General features: G+C 45.2%; 2 protein-coding genes across 4 annotated transcripts in view; both read right to left on the minus strand.

Annotated features, from left to right (window-relative positions):
• Positions 1 to 12384, minus strand: part of scai (suppressor of cancer cell invasion) — a 14975-nt gene extending 2591 nt beyond the window's left edge. Inside the window, exons 1-17 of one of the 3 annotated variants that reach the window (XM_068705742.1) lie at positions 12154 to 12384; positions 10889 to 11013; positions 10434 to 10529; positions 10082 to 10168; positions 9524 to 9622; positions 8600 to 8696; positions 7799 to 7897; positions 7521 to 7673; positions 6681 to 6782; positions 6431 to 6532; positions 6205 to 6283; positions 5415 to 5514; positions 5208 to 5289; positions 4531 to 4603; positions 3722 to 3895; positions 3007 to 3107; positions 1 to 2594 (exon numbers count right to left, since the gene is read on the minus strand). The exon at positions 1 to 2594 is cut by the window's left edge and continues 2591 nt beyond it. In XM_068705742.1, the coding sequence (XP_068561843.1) occupies positions 2448 to 2594; positions 3007 to 3107; positions 3722 to 3895; positions 4531 to 4603; positions 5208 to 5289; positions 5415 to 5514; positions 6205 to 6283; positions 6431 to 6532; positions 6681 to 6782; positions 7521 to 7673; positions 7799 to 7897; positions 8600 to 8696; positions 9524 to 9622; positions 10082 to 10168; positions 10434 to 10529; positions 10889 to 10995 (1698 nt within the window). In that variant the 5' untranslated portion in view covers positions 10996 to 11013; positions 12154 to 12384 and the 3' untranslated portion in view covers positions 1 to 2447. Of the gene's footprint in view, positions 2595 to 3006; positions 3108 to 3721; positions 3896 to 4530; positions 4604 to 5207; positions 5290 to 5414; positions 5515 to 6204; positions 6284 to 6430; positions 6533 to 6680; positions 6783 to 7520; positions 7674 to 7798; positions 7898 to 8599; positions 8697 to 9523; positions 9623 to 10081; positions 10169 to 10433; positions 10530 to 10888; positions 11014 to 11322; positions 11432 to 12112 lie in introns of those variants that run through there. The other 2 variants (XM_068705740.1, XM_068705741.1) reach the window with 2 other exon arrangements.
• Positions 12385 to 13431: 1047 nt separating this feature from the next.
• On the minus strand, positions 13432 to 18452 carry LOC137868803 (serine/threonine-protein phosphatase 6 catalytic subunit-like). The gene is made up of 7 exons (XM_068705744.1): positions 18281 to 18452; positions 16607 to 16702; positions 15988 to 16053; positions 15032 to 15173; positions 14852 to 14931; positions 14095 to 14304; positions 13432 to 13999 (listed from the first exon to the last, which is right to left on the minus strand). Exons 1-7 carry the CDS (start codon positions 18353 to 18355, stop codon positions 13751 to 13753), a joined length of 918 nt encoding a protein of 305 aa, XP_068561845.1. The 5' UTR covers positions 18356 to 18452; the 3' UTR covers positions 13432 to 13750.
• Between the last annotated feature and the right edge of the window lie 504 nt (positions 18453 to 18956).

The following is an 18956-nucleotide window of genomic DNA, read 5'->3' on the forward strand; positions in this document are numbered from 1 at the left end:
TTTTCGTTAGCTTAGCACGATCTCGTCACATCTGCACGGGGAGCCGGTCCTCTTCAGAGTCCACCATGTTCCTACAGGAGCGAGCCTTCACGTTCTGAAGGCCACCGTAGTTCTCTACGCTGGAGAAGGGACGGTACTCAGCTGGCTGCACTCTGCCACTTCACCACTAGATGCCACTAGATCCTACACACTGCTCCTTTAAGGTCAACTCCATATGTCATCACACATTTCATAGACTTACTAAATACTGAACAAACACATCTGTGCCAAAACATTGCTTTACATCATCTGTACACAAACTCCAACAATGTCAATAAATATAAAGAACACTAACAAATAGTGTTCTTATCATTTCTAATCAACTCAGAAACCTTAAACCAGCCGGCTGGGCTACTTCCTGCATCGTTCAACATGTTGGTCAGGGGCAGTTAAATGTCAGCTGGGTCCAGTATCTGCACCACTACGGCCTGTGAAACCACGGATCCTGTCAGAGGCAGAACTCAATCCCCAGAGGTCAACATTTCCACATTATTATATATAATAAAGTATATATATTATATACCTGCCTTCAGCTTGTTCCTACTTTGTGTTAAGATGTGGAGCAAAATTCAAACTGTATGAAACTCAAAAACACGAGTCCTGATCAAATAGATTACACACACACACACACACACACACACACACACACACACACACACACACACACACACACACACACACACACACACACACACACACACACACACACTTTAAAAAGGATGAAGTAAACGCACTGAAAGCATGACGCTGCTTCAAATGAACAGCCAAGTGTTCTGTGAAGAGATATGCAGCTCGTTAGATTCTGGAATCTAACATGTAATATCAACACAGTGTTTCAGTAATATTTGCACACTTCTGATTGTGTCTAAAATGTGGAAATCCTTCTCCTGACTGCTGACAGAGGACACCTGTCCTCCACTGAGCAGCTGTCTGGAGAGACAACACAGGGATTTCATTCTGCCACCAGACCGTCTGCTGATGTCTGCAGAACCAAACTCAAACAGAACCGATAGGTCAGGTACGTGAAGCTCCAGCTGCAGTTATTTTATCAACCACTAGGTGACTGCGCTTCATGTCTTATATGAGCATCTCATCACACGGATTCTCACGGCCACACGGATGCAAAAAACATCAATTGGCCTTTGACAACGTCTCAAGACAAAGAGGAAGCGTCCTCCACGGTGCTGTTAAGAGTTCTGGACATTTAAAGTCCGCCATGGCTGTTAGGACTTCACCCCTCCTCCGCTCCACCAGGTTCTCTCTCTCTCTCTCTTTACTACATTTCACTCATTTGTGGAGCCAGAAAGATCTTGGTGAGAGCGGAACTCAAGCAGCCGACGTGAGGGAAGTGACCCGAGGTTACAGAACAGAACCGCTCCTCATTAAAAGGTGACACAAGTGTTTTGGTGCCATTTAAGTAATCACCGGAATGATGCAGGTTAGTGTGCACGCCATGCTGCCTTCCTTCATCTCCTCCGTTACGAACTAGATTGTCTTCATCTGCGGACACAATTACAAAGGAACGGGCCCATGCAACACATGCAGCGGCTCCGTTTACCGTCCATGCCATTTGAAATCTACAAGCCTCTGAGAGCCTCACAGCCGGAGGCCGTTCTCTGTGGACAAAACGACTACATGGATACGTTGCATGCAGAAACAGCACAGTGACATGGAAAAGCAACAAGGACCACTTTGAAAAGGCTCAACAACGGACGAGTCAAGGTGTCAGACGGGTTGCTGGTTAATGTGACATCTTTCCAACTGATGAGGACGGACAACACTCAACAGAACATGACCTCATGCACCTCAGCCTGCTACAAGTCAAGCTGTCAAACAGCAAGCACTGTTTGGCAAATACCAGAAATAACACTTTGATGAAAGAGTCAGCTTCTAAGCTAGCGTACATTAAGGTCCAGTAAAGCTGTGCTTCAGAGTGACTGATGCAGAGAAGGCTTTTGTTCAGCGCTGCTCCCCCTCTCAACCGTCTCAGTCACACCTGGACGCTCCCAGGGTTTTTAATTCTCTCTATTTTAGGCTTACACAACCGTCCCTCTAATCAACAACAATAAATATCATTTCAAATAAACATGAAACCAAGATGGGCAACAGTTCAGTGAGGAGGGATGTGTTGGAGGCTGCAGGTCTCACCCTCAGGGTCTGGTGAGAAGGACCATCATGTCTGACTGATGCTGATTACATTTAGGAGGATTTCATACTAAACTTATCTATGTGAACATTTTAATGTTGCACTACATTTGCTTCCACAAGTAACAGTAAAATGCGTGACGTGAGCTTTTATGTTCTGAATGAATTATTTCATTACCTGTAGAAAAAGAAAGAAGAGAACTATGAGGGCCCTGGCAGTCGAGTCTATGTACACATGTGCCATTTGGCCCTGAGCAAAGGTGTTAGTAGGCTTCCAGTGGATCGTCCCAAAATAGGCTCTGGACGTCCAGCATAGTCGCCAGCTCCAAAACGTGCTTCTGTAGAAGGCTGCTCTCCACCGTGTCCTGTTTCGGGAGCTCAGGGTACGACTCCGGGAAGCTCTGGGACTCCTGCAAGCACAAAGACCTCCGACTCAAACATCACCGCAGACAAAGTGCTTTGTGTCATTACCAGTGGACCGAGGTCAGCGTCTCATCGTACAGGCTCGGGGGTCCGGTAGGCCAACGGTCCACTCCGGTGTGTCTCCTGGAGTCATTCTGCTGCAGCAGTGTGATGGAGTCAGCCAGCCTACAGGTGTGTTAGCAGCAGCAGCTACATGTGGAGCAGTGGACCGCAGTGATGGGCGGGATGCACTCGGCTCTGAATGGATGCTCTGAAGTGTGCATGGAGTGTATTGTGCGTTGGCATTGAAGTGGGACACACTTTGTGCGCTACCAGCCTGAGTACTGGGCTCTTACGGTACATTTTTTGGCATTCAAATAAACAATGCTTTTTTAGGAAACCACAGCAGCAGGGACTCACCCGGAAGAGTTTATGCAGCCTCAGCGCGGCCGAGCAGAACACAAAGCGGATCAGCAGCAGCCGGAGGAACTCGTCACCAAAGAATTGCAAAAAGGCTTGATCTGCAGAGACAGAGAGGCAACATTTGAGAGGTTTTCATCCTCCACAGGAACAACAAGGTTCCTTGTTCTGTTTCCTCACAAGCTCATCCTTCCACCCTCAGCAGAGGGAGAGCAGCCTATGAGGAGTTACATGAAGGAACACAGAGAACAGGGAGGACGTTCCCTCCTGCCTCAGCTTCTCTATCAGATACTGACCCGGTAAACTTTATTCTAATTGTCACATACATTAGTACATGAAATGTGACCTTTGCATGTAAACACTCCTAAGCCCGACACACAGAGTATTGGCCTGGTGCACTGCAACGACTTGAGGGCTTCTCTTATGAGCACAAGGGGCCATGGGAGGTCTGAACCGGGCTACGACCTGGAAAGAAAGGGACCGGTTTAAAGGCCCAGACCCACCAAAACCAAAATCAACCTACAAGCATGACGTAGGCCGACCGCTGCGTCGTGTCACGCCGCCCATCTTGACCAAAAAGTTGCACTTGTGCACATTGCAAAGACTACAGCCAACACCGTGTGTGAGGGAACAACTCTCCATGCCAGCAGGGGGCGGTAGAACAAGTAAGATGGGGAACTCGATGCTGTAATGGAGTGAAGGGGAGGCGTGCTACCTATGGTCCGTGATCGAGTGATCATCTGCCCGATGTCCCGGTAGACTTTACGGAGGAACTCCTGAGCTCTCTCCCACAGGCCTCGCTGCACGCTGTTCAGTCCACACACCGAGGAGAAGGCCAGGAGAGGACTGTAGAGGAACAGAGTGAAGAGGCTCCCACGCTGAGACTGATCTGAGGTCAGCAGAGACGTGGCACAGGTCAGCAGCGAGAACGCCTTCGCGTAAACACATTCTACAGTACGTCATGTCATGTCGTCATGTCGTCATGTCGTCATGTCGTCATTACATCATGTCGTCATGTCATCATGTCATCATGTCATCATGTCATCATTTCATACGCACTGGACATTTAGAGACAAGATGTAAAACTGTCCGCTAACAGATAACTGCAGCTTCTTGTTAACTTAAAGCATACGCCTGCTGATCATCTATACTTTCATTATTGTCCATAACTGTAATGAGCAGACCAACAGTGAGAGTGTGTGTGTGTGTGTGTGTGTGTGTGTGTCTCTTCTTCCTCTGTCTCCTTCATCACCATCAACACACACACTGTACTTTATTCAGACTCGGTCCCACACACACCATCCTGTTGACTCAAACACTCACTAGAGCAACACACGTGGATTCATCCGCTGCTGAAAATAGTCCCCAACAAACGCTCTACTTCCAGCTGTTTGAGGAAACTGAGCTTTAAACAAACCCAAACTGTATGGTTCTGACCCGTTTCTAAAGATGTATGGCTTCAGGGTGAACCCCTGAGGAGTCAGAGCACTGAGAGACACTGAGCGCTGCTTTAGAGGGACACACCTTGCACACTCTTGGGATACACTGTAGGTGACAGTAGACACACCAGAGGCTGCCCAAACAGATTCGTGAAATGCTGTTAGGATAAAAAGAAAGACAGAAGAAGTCATATAGTTATAAGCATATACAGAACATGCATAGTGTGATCATATCTCTCTCTCACACACACACACACACACACACACACACACACACACACACACAACAGGTTATCAAAGGTCAGAAAACAGTCAGAGCAACATTACACATGTGATCCCATCATCTGGAGGCTTTGGGATGTTCACAGGGAGCATAAAGTCCACCAGTGTGACTACACTATATGTTGTTAAAGCATTCAAATGATTTGCTTTTAGCATTTCCTGTTTGCAGTGAACCCACAGACAACTATTACTGGATTACTGTGATACTGAAGGAATTCTGGAGTTATGAGGAAGATAATGAAGAAGTGTAAGTCACACTGAATTTAAAAACATCGTGTCTGTTTGTTCAGATTTGACTTGAGAATGAATTTCGATGCCCCTCTGCTCCACGTGTCTCCGCCCCTTCACCTCCTTCACCTCCTTCACCTCCTCCACCTCCTTCACCTCCTCCACCTCCTCCACCTCCTCCACCTCCTCCACCTCGCCCTGTTAGAAACCGTCTGACACAGACTGTGTCTCTCAGGTATCTTAACTACACACCTTGTAGGCTGTGCTGTTTGAAGAATCGACGATGACAAAGAGCGGCTTCCGGGTGAAAGGGAATAAGTCTCCTGGATGAAGGCTGCAACATCAAGAACAAGTCAACGTCAGGAAGTCACACACACACACACGCGCACACACACACACACACACACACACACACACACACACACACACACACACACACACACACACACACACACTCACCAGTGCATTTCTTTCTGAGCTTGATTCCTCTTCTGCACCGTCTCTCCGTTCACCACATCTCGATTAGTGTTTGTGAGAACTCCTCCGAAGTCGTACGGTCCTACAGGAGGTCAAAGGTGAGTCACGTGACTGTGACATATACACGGTGTGCAGTTATTAGGTTGTATTTCTGAGGATTCATGTTATTATTGAACAACTACAGAGCTCTCAGTCAATCCAAAACGTTAATAAACCTCAAACCTGAATATTCAAGAAAGTAACAGTGAGGTTTTGTCTTTGTCAGCAGAATATCTGTGTGAGCACAGTTATGATGCAGCTTCTTTTCCTCAGGCAAAATGGGCCAAAAGAGAGATTTAACTGACTCTGAACAGTCTCTCACAGGGATAACAACAACAACAACAATAACATGAATCCTCAAAAATACAACTTGCCTACTAAGTGTGCACACAGTGTGAGATCATACATTTCACTGCAACTCTATGCTACATTGGTTAGCATGGTCCATGTTAGCTTCTAAAAAGAGCAGGTGCACCAAATAGAACGAGCTAGCAGACACCCGTAGCTTTAACTATCATAACGGTAGGTTTTAATACAGACCTGTTCATTAGATTGATGTGTTAACGTAGACAGCTGTGTTGAGCTAAAGCTGAGCACTAAACAGTGCTTCACACGTCACCGGTGTTTCAGCCGGCTGGTGAGCGGAGGCTCAGAGACACTGAGCCTGTTTGATCAACTATCACCAGTGAAGCCGTCAGAGTATAAGAATATCAAACTAACTTTGAGATCTCACCTTCATAATCTGAATTGCCAGTGGGGAAGACTCCAGTCGCTGACAGGTAGACGAGCAGAACGCTGTTGGCAGGCAGCTCCTGAGGGGAATCGATATGAAGATGGATCAGAGGTAGAAGGTGCAGAAGAACTAACCAAACATGGGTCCAGATCATGAAGATCTCCCCGAGTCAGTAAAAGGAATCAACACAATGAAGGTGTTACTTGTGACTACGGTGAACACTGACCTTAAAAGAGGCGGACAAGAAAGTAAAGAGCTGGCTGAACGTCGGCTTGTACAGCAAGTACTTGTGAGGGTTTTCTCTTTTAGCCGGCTTCTCATTGGGCTCCTGTGGAAAAACAAGCGATGAAGTATTTCAGTTTATTTATGTACAGCAGGGTCACCAGGCTTCTGGAGCCAAGTAAGTGTTCCTCTGCAAGACGCAACTCCTGAGAGAACGACGGCCCTGATGGAGGCTTATGAGACGTGACACTGACCAGCGTTCCTTGTTTGGAGGGCTGCGTGGCCAGGTTCACCGGTTCCCTCTCCAAAGCTTGAAGCATGCGGAACATATCGATGGTCAACTCACTGAACTTCACCTAGAAACGGAAGAGAACATGTGTGACGTTACCTACCATGGGGAGACGTGTGCAGAGTTAGTCATCTAGGAAGAACATTTTGGAAAGTGAAGCTTGATGACTCAAACTAAATGCACAGTGTGTGTGAAGTTAAGTGTTGTTGATCGTCAAGACAACATCTCTGCGGACATGGTCTGACATGAAGTCATGCTGTTAATGAGACGTGATTCTAGTGCAGGTGATGTTAAACTGAGAGGTGTGGAGACGTCCACTGGACACCATTAACACCGACGCTGCAGGTGGACTGTGAGACGTTTCCTGTAGTTGGACTTCTCAGTAAATAGGCCTCATGATGTAGTTCACATTCACCAAATTCTGATTCATTCAGAGTCATTTTGCTCAAAATAATGTATCCACGGTTTAACAGTAGCGTTAGCGGAGCCTATGACGGAAGCACAAATTTGACTGGAACACGCATGCAACACGCTTTAATGCACACGCTGGATGACGCACATAGAGAGGCCCATAGGAGACAGGGGGGGCTGGTAGAAAACTACATGGACTCTTTGACGGTCCACAGATGTGGAGGCCCACTGGGATCTGTCCCGCCACCCCAGATGGCCAGTACACCACTGACCACCGCTAGCTAGCAGCTTTAGGTAAGTTAGTGTTTTAACTTTCTCCAATAGGACCAGTCAGCAGCCGTGTTGGTGTGTATGATTTGTTAGGAACTCTGAATTAGAATTAGTGGGTTAAAACCTGGTTGTTACAGTTGCCGATGATTAGTGCATCTGCAAGGACGAGCTGCCCAACCACCATGCCTTGCTCTAGTGGAGGCACACTTCCCTCCTGCAGACGGTTGCTGGTGACAACAACAGAATTGTTGTCATTCAGAACTACCACTGGATCGGCCTGGTTCACAAAAAGAGAGAAACGACAGACAGCGGATTCAGTGAAACAGGCAGCAGACACCTCACAACACTTCTCAGTCCAGAAAGATGAAACGTTGCATTACTGTTCATTACAGGGTCAGTTACCTCTACAAAAGCTGCCACTTCCTGGAGAACCAGGTTCCATTCCAATTGGTCCTCTGTGTTGAATCGCTGTGTGTAATCTTCGATCTCCTCAGATAACTCCTGCAGGCAGAGGACAGACATGAGCTTCCATGAAGGTTCATGCACATTTCAAAATACAGGGTTTTCATTTCAGGAGGCAGGCTAACTCCTCCCAGGATACGTGGAACGTTTCGTTGTTGTTCTTAAAGAATAAGCCTAATCACTCAGGGGTTCTCTCCCCACATGTTCTCAGAATAGAACAGGCCTTTTGTTGAATCCACTTGTCAAAGAGCTGCTCATGCTGGATTATAATAAGGAGATGGAGGCAATGAGGTGATGACAGTCAAACACTAGGACACCACAGGTTCTTCTGGTGCGTCTCCGCTGTGGTCCTCCTCTCCCAGCTGTTCACAGACTGTTATGCTACTAGCTAGCCGCTATGACGCTACCCACCATGCATTCAGAATAAATGAACATGATTCCTTTGACAAACGGTTTGTGTCACCACTTGATGCGCGCCATGGTGTTGTACGCTTTTAAAGAGTTAGTTGTGAGTTATTTATTGTTACAGTTCAAATTAAATCTTTAATTTCTAAGAAAGTCCTCGGTTTGTTGCATGTCAATCCCAATCTTCCACTGACTTCCCGTCCCCTCTCTGCTGCCCATGTCCCCTAGCGAGACACCGAGACGAACGCTAGGACTGGTAAATGACGTACGAGGCTGCAGGAGATGGCTTCGTGCTCCTCAGAAAACACTCAACATAAATACAAAAAACATCCATACCTTCACCAAAACTTTGACTAGGTCCATCTTGTTCAGCAGTAAACAGACGACTATGTAGCGAGCATAATATCGAAGCTTCTTCACTACTAATTCTGGCCTGATGAGAGAAGAGAGAAGACAGAATGCACATTAAAGGAGAGGCCCGTTGAAAGCCTCGGTCACCCAGGATACTGGTGACACCAGAGCTTCAACAGCAGGGTTACAACTCAGCATGTGTGTGTTTTAAAAATAACTGATCATCTTAGTTCTCTTGTCTGTGTGTCTGAGACATGTAAAGAATAAGTCTGATGATACTGAATGTTTTAATGATATCATACATTATATTATATTTTCAACAAATCCCATGCAGACCAAAACCACCAACAGATGTATCTTCTAACTGCTAAGTATTGTGTCTGCATCAAAGTTTCATACGTCTTCTTCCTTTGTGCCATAGAGCTCCATTGTTACCCATTAAAACACATCATGAGCCGAGCCGTTGCTCCAGATACTCACCAAATGTGGATTAATACGCTGCTGAAAATAGTCCCCAATTAATGCAATATGTCCTGTTTAAATACCATTCACTAGAAACTACAATGACCAGCTGTTAGAGAAACACTTTATCAAAACCTAACTTTTCTATGAATACATTTTTAAAGATCTGCATCTTGTGGCTGACTGACTTCAGGTGGGATTGATTGACAATAACAAACATTCAGAACGTAACCAGCCCAGTCCTATTAATCCTGTTAAACTAGACTCTAGTCTGCTAAACACATCGGTAATCTATGGATTAGGAAAAGTGATATTTGGCTCAGTTTTTGAAAAAAAGCAGAAAACAAAAGAGACCTTTAAAATGGAATGTATCACATACCAAGCAAAGGAATCCATTCCCTGAAATTGTAACTCACACCACTGTGAGGAACAGACTTGAGAGCCTACCTGTCCTCTTTGTTGACCTGAAAGTAGTAGGAGCGCTGACGGATGGCTGAGTAGAAGGAAAAGGCCTCGTTCAGGTAACTGGTTTCTGAGGTACGAAGGCTGCCGGTCAGGATGACAGAGAAGAAGCTGAGTTACTATTCAACACACTCACAGCATTTCAACTCCATGTGTTCATCTGTTATCTAAAGCCCTTCATGAAGCCCTGTAGCTCTTAGCAGTGCTGCACCTACATGAAGCTAAGCAGCAGCTTGGACGGTCTGAAGGCCCCAGACCCACTGCTTTGACTCATCACTGTTCTCACATGATCAAAATAGCTCATGATGTCTTCTTATCCTGAACCTCTCTCACTTCTTCAGTGTTTCACCAAACTTCTATTATTCCATTATCTGTTCCATACATGGATTTTGAATGATTGCTTTAATTCTATAGAAACTACAACGATGGATGATAAGAGAATACATCATGAACTCATATTAAACTAATGTATTCAGTAATAATAACCTATACCTGTTTAAGAACAGACAGCAGTGATGTCCTGGTCGAGACAGTTTGACTTACTAGTAGTGGTAGTAAAGCTGTCCAATTTTGGATGCAACTTCTCCAATCTGCCATCTCTTCAAGCCATAGCGACTGTCCAGGACCTGCCTGTCAGTAAACAAAAACACATGATCCTGAGCACCGAACGACGAGAGACAGAACATCTGGCAAAGGACACCGTGACAGTCAGCACCGATGACATCATCGCTGCGTCAACGAACTGACAAACGTACACTAGGTCACAATTTGTCACATCTGCATCATATTTCATGTGAACACAGAGAACACTAGTCCTAACACGCTCAAACAGCGCTGCATTGTCTGTAATATTTTAACTAGTAAGATATTAAGAGCAATAGGAGATGGAAATAACCTGTGCTGCTGCTGAAACTTCCACAGCTTAGTGTAGACGTCAAAGGTCCGTCCAAAGTAGGACTGCCACTGCTTGTGTCCATACTGAGGCAGGTCTCTGCAGCACAGTAAGAGACAGAGGAGAAGAGACACGGTCACTTACAGGACGTCTCTAAACGCTCTACAACCAACGAAGAAGAACATCCCTCACCTCTTTGGTTCTTTGAGGGAAGACACTTACTGAACGTGAATGCTTTCAAATCTTTACTACAGTATTTGACAGAGTGATTAGTTAAAGACCGTTCTGCCCTTCTGAGAACTCAAGAACCAGTTTCCAGTTCCGCTGTCAGAGACTAACAGAAGTGCAGTCGGTACACTCGACTGCAGGCAGGATGATCTTGGTGGTTGATGGCTGGTGAGCGTTGAGTGTTTTTCATTTGATGGATATGCTGCAGATTTGGGGAAAGTCAAACTAACCGTAGCCCATTGAAGAGTTGTTTGGACTTGTCCAGGAGATAGCAGAAATCTGTGACCGTCTTCCTTTCGCCTAATGGAATGTCATCGTCAGTCTCAGCTCCAGTCATGACACTGACTTTTCACACCTGATTACAAAGAGAAATGAATAAACACTGTATTGACTGAGGAGTGATGCCGCATTCAGAAAATAAATACTGGTTAGTTATAAATGGTTCATAATACTGGAACCAGTGTTAACTAGAGCAAACCTAGTCTACCACTGGTTCCACTGTGAGTTATGATTTATTAATACATCACGCTACAAGGAAATACATTTCAACCACGACGATGTCCAAACTATTACCACGGAACAGATGCTTCAGGAGGCAGACTGGTGTCCTACTTAAACATGAATAGAAATAAGAAACTATGGAGCGAATGCGTCACATGTTCACCTCTTTTAGGTTGACTTGGGATGTCCCAGATTTCACTCTCAGCTTGCTAAGATGGATGTGCAAATAGGTCACGGCACCGCTCCGTCAGGTCACAGCGTTCAGCTGCTGCCGCGTCTCATCCAACGTGATTTACTGAGTTTATTGTGCCGCAGAAATGACTGACAGCAGCTTCAGAGACCAGGTGACTGAGTGCCTTTATACAGAGAGGAGCTACAGAGAGTAACGGTGCTGTGTCTACTCTCGACCCTGCAGCTCCCCTCTCTGTCATCGGGGCTTAATGTCACTAACGAACTTATTCTGCTCGAATCGGACCAATTGTGCTGAGATGTTCCCTGCAGGTCTGTAGACCAGCAGCTCTCATTCAGTGCGACAATGACAGGACGTGCACGGTGAAAACAACGACACAGCGAAGACCGAACACGTTATGTCACAATACAGTAAGTCACAACACTCTCAGCGCTCAGCTGCTGCATTGTCTCTCAGTAATGAGTTGTATTTAACGCCGGTAGTCAGCCGGCTGTAACGTAAACTACTGTTGACAGCGATGCAGCGGGTTAACACTGGGCTCGTTACCGTCAGACTACGCTTGATTGGGCCGTTCACTGAGAACCGCTCGTATCTCACGTCACACCGTTAGCCTTGTCTGGACACCACTCCTCCATCAGCGTCCCAACCGAACTAACGTGGATATTCCTTTGTGGGAGGCTCGTGTAGAGACCGCTCACAGCCCGGACGCACCGCGGCTTTAACCGACGCTACCGCCGCTCGTGCGATTCACGGTTCTCCTTACCTCGCCAAGCCGGCTAGCGGTGAGGAATAGGCGGACGTTACCACAGTGATGCTCCTCACGAATCTGTGCAAAAGCCACGACGAGCTCCGTGGGTGAAACGCGCCTCTGTTAACATCTCACTGTGCGCGTGACCGACACTGGACCGCCGTCCAACGAGCCGTGTCCCCTCAGTCGCGTGCACGGGACGGACTGCTGTCGGTTGAAGAACCGGGATGCTGCTCTCCGTGTGAAAGGACGCGGTCCTGTGACAGGCAGGACGCTGGAGGAGGAGGCAGGGCGAGGACGGCGGCTGGCACCGCTTCGCGAGAAACTGGCTAGCTACTTCCGGGTCAACATTTTCAAAATAAACGCCCATCTTGAAATAAGTAACCATAACCCTGTGATATTAGTGAAATATGACAAGATGGTAGTTCCAATAGTCAGGCTTCATTGGCAGAGCAATAACCAAAGCATGGATATTCACAAAAGTGAATTAAAATAAAATTAAATCCTTCACGTGAGCATTTCATAAATTTCAATATTCATATCAATTATTAAACGATTTATCCAGTTCTTCAAATCTTATTATCCAGCTGCTCCAATAAATCTCTTGAGACTGTCAGAGATCATATGTCCCCGTATAACCTCTCTGCACTGGCTCCCAGTCAAAACCACAAGACCATTTAAAGTCCTTCTCCTCACCTATGAATCTCTCTCTCTCTCTCTCTCTCTCTCTCTCTCTCTCTCTCTCTCTCTCTCTCTCTCTCTCTCTCTCTCTCTCTCTCTCTCTCTCTCTCTCTCTCTCTCTCTCTCTCTCTCTCTCTCTCTCTCTCTCTCTCTCTCTCTCTCTCTCTCTCTCTCTGATCCCATTAATGCAGGTAACTAACTTGGCTTCTTCCTGAGTCTTTGCGCTTCCTCCTCTTGCAGGTTTCCGTGGATCGTGGTGACACCTGAGACATGCTTGTGATTGCCATTGTGGTCCCGTTTGACTCCTGGATTCCATTCGAAAAGGGAGATCCCAGATGAAAAGCCAAACAGTCTGGTTTGCTGCAGAGGTCTGATCGCCAACAGTCAAGTCCAGGTGTGTCGACCGTCGTGAATGAAGACACAAGATTAATAGCTCAAAGTCTTCTAACCCATTTCAAGTTTAAATCTACATGAGGTAGAAATAAGCAAATAGCAGAAATGCCACCAAAGAAGTGAATATTGATATTGCTGAATCAGCATTCACACAATGAAGATTATCTCGTTAGAATGCTGTCGCTGTGATCAGCAGCTTTTTAAAAAGGAAAACTAGTCCAATCTTTCAAAAGGCAACCATGACACCAAACAATGATAAATAAAATATATATATCACTTTATTTGAACATGCATTATTAGCAGTTACCACCAGTTTAAATGTTTTATTTGCTTCAGTGTGGTACATAACAAAATCAAACCATTCAACATTTTATCATTAAAATATGAAGACATTTAAAAGGTATCGTTTTCTCACTGGGTTAGTTTTTCTTAACGACAGACTGGAGCCTTAGAACCCGTTGCTGCTCAAGACGCTGTAGACCTGAAAGAGACGTTACTTCCATTCACATCTTAAAATATGTTATGAAGTTTTAGAGTTGAGCTCTCCAGAGGGCGGAGGAGAGAGGACGGCTCTCGTCATTAGAGGAAGTAGGGGGTAGTAGTTCGGGGAGGTATGACGCGCTCTGAATCGGGGACGGCGCGGAACAGCTTGGGCTCTCGTCTGTTGACGTCCTTGAAGACCATGATGGACGCGATGTTTCCGCAGCGGTAGCAGTAGTTGGGCGCCGACCACACGGTCACGAGCTTCTCATCAAACATGAACTTGTAGCCTTCGTGAACCAACTGATGCGCGCGGCAGATGAGCTTCAGATTGTTGATGTGCACAAACTACAACAAAACACGAGTATCGTTTTCAGTCAACCGGTGATACGGACGCTTCAGTTTTCCATCGATTGCTATTAAACGTTGATGACACGACATACCTCGTTGGTAACCTTGGAGCCAAACAGCCAGCCTGCACCGCGCGGACTGATCGCCCAGGTGTCCACGTCCTCTGGATCGGACCACACCAGATCACAGAACGCCCCCTTGTGGGGAATCTCCTGGTTGCGTTCGATGGTGCGGATCTGGTCCAACGTCTTGATGTCGGGTGAAAGACCACCGTGGACACACAGGACCTGCTCATCTATCAACTGTAAACATTAGAGATGTCATTACACAACGGGCAGTTCTGAAATATGACACAAATCATGATCTTGATCAGGTTTTAAGTGTGTTCCTAAATCCAACCTGACAACCTACAGTAAAGTAAGAGTCCTGAAGACACAGAGTGTTCTACTGCTACATGAATTGAGGAACAGGTCCATTCAAATAAATGGAAGAAAAACTTTCCAATATGTAAAATGTAAAATAGCACTTGTGCAATATGACAATAATAATAATGATGAGGCCGTAACAATATGCCAATGAAAATGAGTTGTGAAATGTAGGCTGTCGCTAACGTTAGCTACCAACGAGGTAGAACTCAGATTTGAACCCTATTAAAACTCTGAACTTAAGTTCAACATTAAGTTAAGTTTAACTTGAAATGTCAGTAATGCAAGTTATGAAGGATTTACTTGGCTGATGTCAAATCTGTTATGATCTCTGGTCTGTTGCTAAGGGAGAGAATGGATCCATGTTAACACATCCTAGCTATGCTAAACGATCACATGCTTTATGTAATCAGGGTGAACTTACAGCTGCCACAGTCAGCATGTCAAACACTTTGGTGCAATACCGCCAGGCATTCGCGTTCCCATATTTAGTTTGGCACTCATCTGAAAACAAGCAAAACATACATGAACATGGTTTGATGAGCTTGTGAAGCAGAAAACATCTGCATATATAAAACAGTAACAGTGCAGCGTGGGTACTCACCATAAAAGCCGTACACTTGTGTTATTTGTCTGCTCTCGTGGTTTCCACGCAGAAGTGTGATGCGATCCGGCCACTTCGCTTTTAAAGCCAGCAGATGTGTAAACGTCTCCAAGCTATAATATCCTCGGTCTACAAAGTCTCCCTGGAGGAGGGAAGAGACGACGGCGTCAGACAACGCAAAACATGTACGAGCCTCCATGAACTCATTCACCACACAGAACACAGAACACAGGAAGTCTTCACACCAGAACCACTGGAGCTACGCGTCTGATCCTTCCTAGAAACACGGTACTCACTGTGGAATATGTCACATTACACAAGCTTAGCTTGCATTTCATTGGGACTTTAATTAGATGGCATTTAGATTTAAAGCACCATCCGGAAACCTTAATAAGGTGGCGACTGGCTGGAGGGAGGTTGAGAGTTTCCTTCGTGCCGTTGGCTGAATCGTAAGTCATTTATATCACAATATTAAAAATGTTCTCTGTTTTTAAAAGTACAGTCGTAGGAAGATAGCAAGCATGTGGTTGTGTGACCAGTCTGATCTGGAGTTCTCAGCTGAAAGAAAAGTCCCAAAAATTTTTGATTTTAATGACAAATATTGGTTTCCGTGTTTTCCCTCATTGCTTCCAGGGTGAAGTCCTGCTGTGAGATCATGAACAGGGCTGGTTCGTTCACACGTCTGTCATAACAGCAGCACAGCCCAGTGTCTGTTATCTAACCTGCTCCAGTCAATGAACTAGAGAAGTGAACGTTTCAGGGTTATGAACGGCTCAGAAACGCGCTGACAGAGAACATCTGGTTAAACAGGCGCCTGATGCTTAGGAGGATGTCACATCACCAGTATCCTGGCCAAAATAATGGCGATTAAAAGGTATCATCCCAAAACTTTAGTGTTAAATTTGAATCTAGTTTGGTGTTTTATGTTCTGACGTGAATGAAGAAAACTCACTTACCATGAAAATGTAATTTGTGTCTGGAACTTGGCCTCCAGTTCTGAAGAGCTCACAAAGATCATAAAACTAGACGGGAACATTAAAGAAACGTGTTCTTGATTCATTAGAAACAAACAGACAATGATTGTTCAAAAGTGTCAGACTATTAGCAATACAACAAATGAGCCTGAGAGATAACTCGGTATTATATCCTGACTAACATCATACAGAGATATTGTGATACACAATCAGAAAATCTGATCATTTTGCACTTACGTTTTTAATTAAATGAGAAAGAAAAATCTGTATTTAATTCAGACAGGAGTATACGAAACCATGTGCTTATTTCATTCCAACGACTGTCCGTCATTTTAGAGAGACATTTAGTAACAAGTATCATCCTTCATTACTCATCATTTATCATCCTTTATTACCCTTTATCACTCATTTATCATCATTTATTACTCATCATTTATCATCCTTTATTACCCTTTATCACTCATTTATCACTCATTTATCACTCATCATTTATCATCCTTTATTACCCTTTATTACTCATTTATCACTCATTTATCATCATTTATTACTCATCATGTATCATCCTTGGAGGAGGTCAGAGGAGGAAATCAACTGGGCCTACCTGACCATGAATATCTCCACAAACTGTAACCGGAGTAGAAACTGGCTGAACGTTGGATTCTTCCAGCAGTAAATCACAAACATAATCACATAATCTCTGAAAAAGAAAAACATGACAATAGTTAGTAGTAGTCAGTCACAATATGGCTTCATAACAACCTGCCAGTTTACTGGTCTACTTCCATAAGACATTAGGAGATCAAGATGAACGGGCCTCGGTGCTATACAGGACTACAGGGCTCTATACAGGACTACAGGGCTCTATACAGGACTACAGGGCTCTATACAGGACTACAGGGCTCTATACAGAACTACAGGGCTCTATACAGAACTACAGGGCTCTATACAGGACTACAGGGCTATATACAGGACTACAGGGCTCTATACAGGACTACAGGGCTATATACAGGACTACACGGCTCTATACAGGACTACACGGCTCTATACAGGACTACAGGGCTCTATACAGGACTACAGGGCTCTATACAGGACTACACGGCTCTATACAGGACTACAGGGCTATATACAGGACTACAGGGCTATATACAGGACTACAGGGCTCTATACAGGACTACAGGGCTCTATACAGGACTACAGGACTACATACAGGACTACACGGCTCTATACAGGACTACACGGCTCTATACAGGACTACACGGCTATATACAGGACTACACGGCTATATACAGGACTACAGGGCTCTATACTGGACTACAGGGCTCTATACAGGACTACAGGACTATATACAGGGCTACAGGGCTCTATACAGGACTACACGGCTCTATACAGGACTACACGGCTCTATACAGAACTACAGGGCTGTATACAGGACTACACGGCTCTATACAGAACTACAGGGCTGTATACAGGACTGCAGGGCTCTATACAGGACTACAGGGCTCTATACAGAACTACAGGGCTCTATACAGGACTACACGGCTCTATACAGGACTACACGGCTCTATACAGGACTACACGGCTCTATACAGGACTACACGGCTCTATACAGAACTACACGGCTCTATACAGGACTACATGGTTCGCGGATGACAATAGCCTACAATATGTAGCTAAGTGCTTTTCTTCCCTTTAAAGAATAATGCAGAACTATGAAGCCAGTGAGATGGTGCTGCAATTACAGGTCTGACTACGAGAGACTGTAGTGAGACAGTTGAAATGCAGAGGACAGTATTACAGGACTCACTATCTCACGATCAGGCTGGAGAGAAGGTTGTGTGTTTAATTCAACTGAACCTCTGTGAGAGCGCCTCCATTAGCATTAGGTAGCAACATGCTCGTACGTAACGTTATCTATGGTGGGTAACGACATACCTAACGTTAGCTACTGATAAACTCGTGATGCAACTTGCTGCCAGTGATACCCATGTTTTACACCAACCGTAACATTTAACCGTTAGCTACGTTAGCTTTAAGTATTAACAGCTACAGCGTCCTTAATGAATCCCGAGTCCTGATTTAATCGGAATGCGTTAGCCGGCGACGCTTGTATCGGTGACGCTGGTAAAATATGCGTACAAATAACAAGCCGGTCTACCTCCGAGTAACAACTGTTAACTAGCAGTTATTAGCTACGCTTGATGAACAAACACCGTCGTTTGCTGCCATTGCTATGATCAAACCTTAGTCTACGTTCATTTCAGCTACTTAAACTCACCTTTAGATCGTTCTCCGGCAGGTATTTGCAGTGTCTCGCTATGTCAACATACTTGTCAAGGTCTAAAGGCGCCATTGTCAACCCGCTAGACGCAGAAGACTGCTAAGGTAGTTAGCCAGCTAGCTAGTTCCGTTTCTTCTTCCTCTTCACCGGTCCTTCATGTTCAACTTTCATCACTGGTGTCAATTCAGCTTAAACGTAATGCTAGTTAATCACATCCTGTGAACACCTTCAAAATAAAACTCTTTAACAACGAAACAGTCCTCTATTAATAAAGAACACCAAAGTTAAGTCGAGTATGTTATACAAAAGCAATATTTAATGTATTTCATCCCAACTCTTGATTTTGGAAGCTTTAAAGAAAATGCCCGTGGCTGTTTTTAAACCTTTATTTCGAAGGTATCAATAAAATGTCATTGTCTCCAGTCAACTTGACGCTCTATTCTACTGCGCTCAGTGTGCCGCGCAACTGCAACAGCGCTCCCTGCTGGTACAATGATACCCGATCTGAGTTCCAGGTACTCTATGGGTACATCCCAAGTCTCTTAAGGTACATCCCAAGTCTTTTAATTGTCATTTCCTCGCTCCTCGATCCTCGCTTGCACCGGAAGTTGTTCTGTGCCGCCATATTGACGGCCGTCCCAAAGCGCTTATTTAGCTTCGGAGGAGCGAGGAT

This window comes from Cebidichthys violaceus, unplaced genomic scaffold, assembly GCF_023349555.1.
Source record: "Cebidichthys violaceus isolate CVI_PGR_0920_01 unplaced genomic scaffold, fCebVio1.0.p SCAF_12, whole genome shotgun sequence".
Classification (NCBI taxonomy): Eukaryota; Metazoa; Chordata; class Actinopteri; order Perciformes; family Stichaeidae; genus Cebidichthys; species Cebidichthys violaceus.

What these genes read in the sequence shown, in the direction of transcription:
- LOC137868803 (XM_068705744.1), bottom strand. Translation starts at nt 18,355, where the DNA reads ATGGCGCCTTTAGACCTTGACAAGTATGTTGACATAGCGAGACACTGC. An exon ending in ACACAAATTACATTTTCATG is followed by an intron (nt 15,174 to 15,987) that starts GTAAGTGAGTTT and finishes TCCCTCCTCCAG; the next exon opens with GGAGACTTTGTAGACCGAGG. An exon ending in ACATGCTGACTGTGGCAGCT is followed by an intron (nt 14,305 to 14,851) that starts GTAAGTTCACCC and finishes TAATGTTTACAG; the next exon opens with TTGATAGATGAGCAGGTCCT.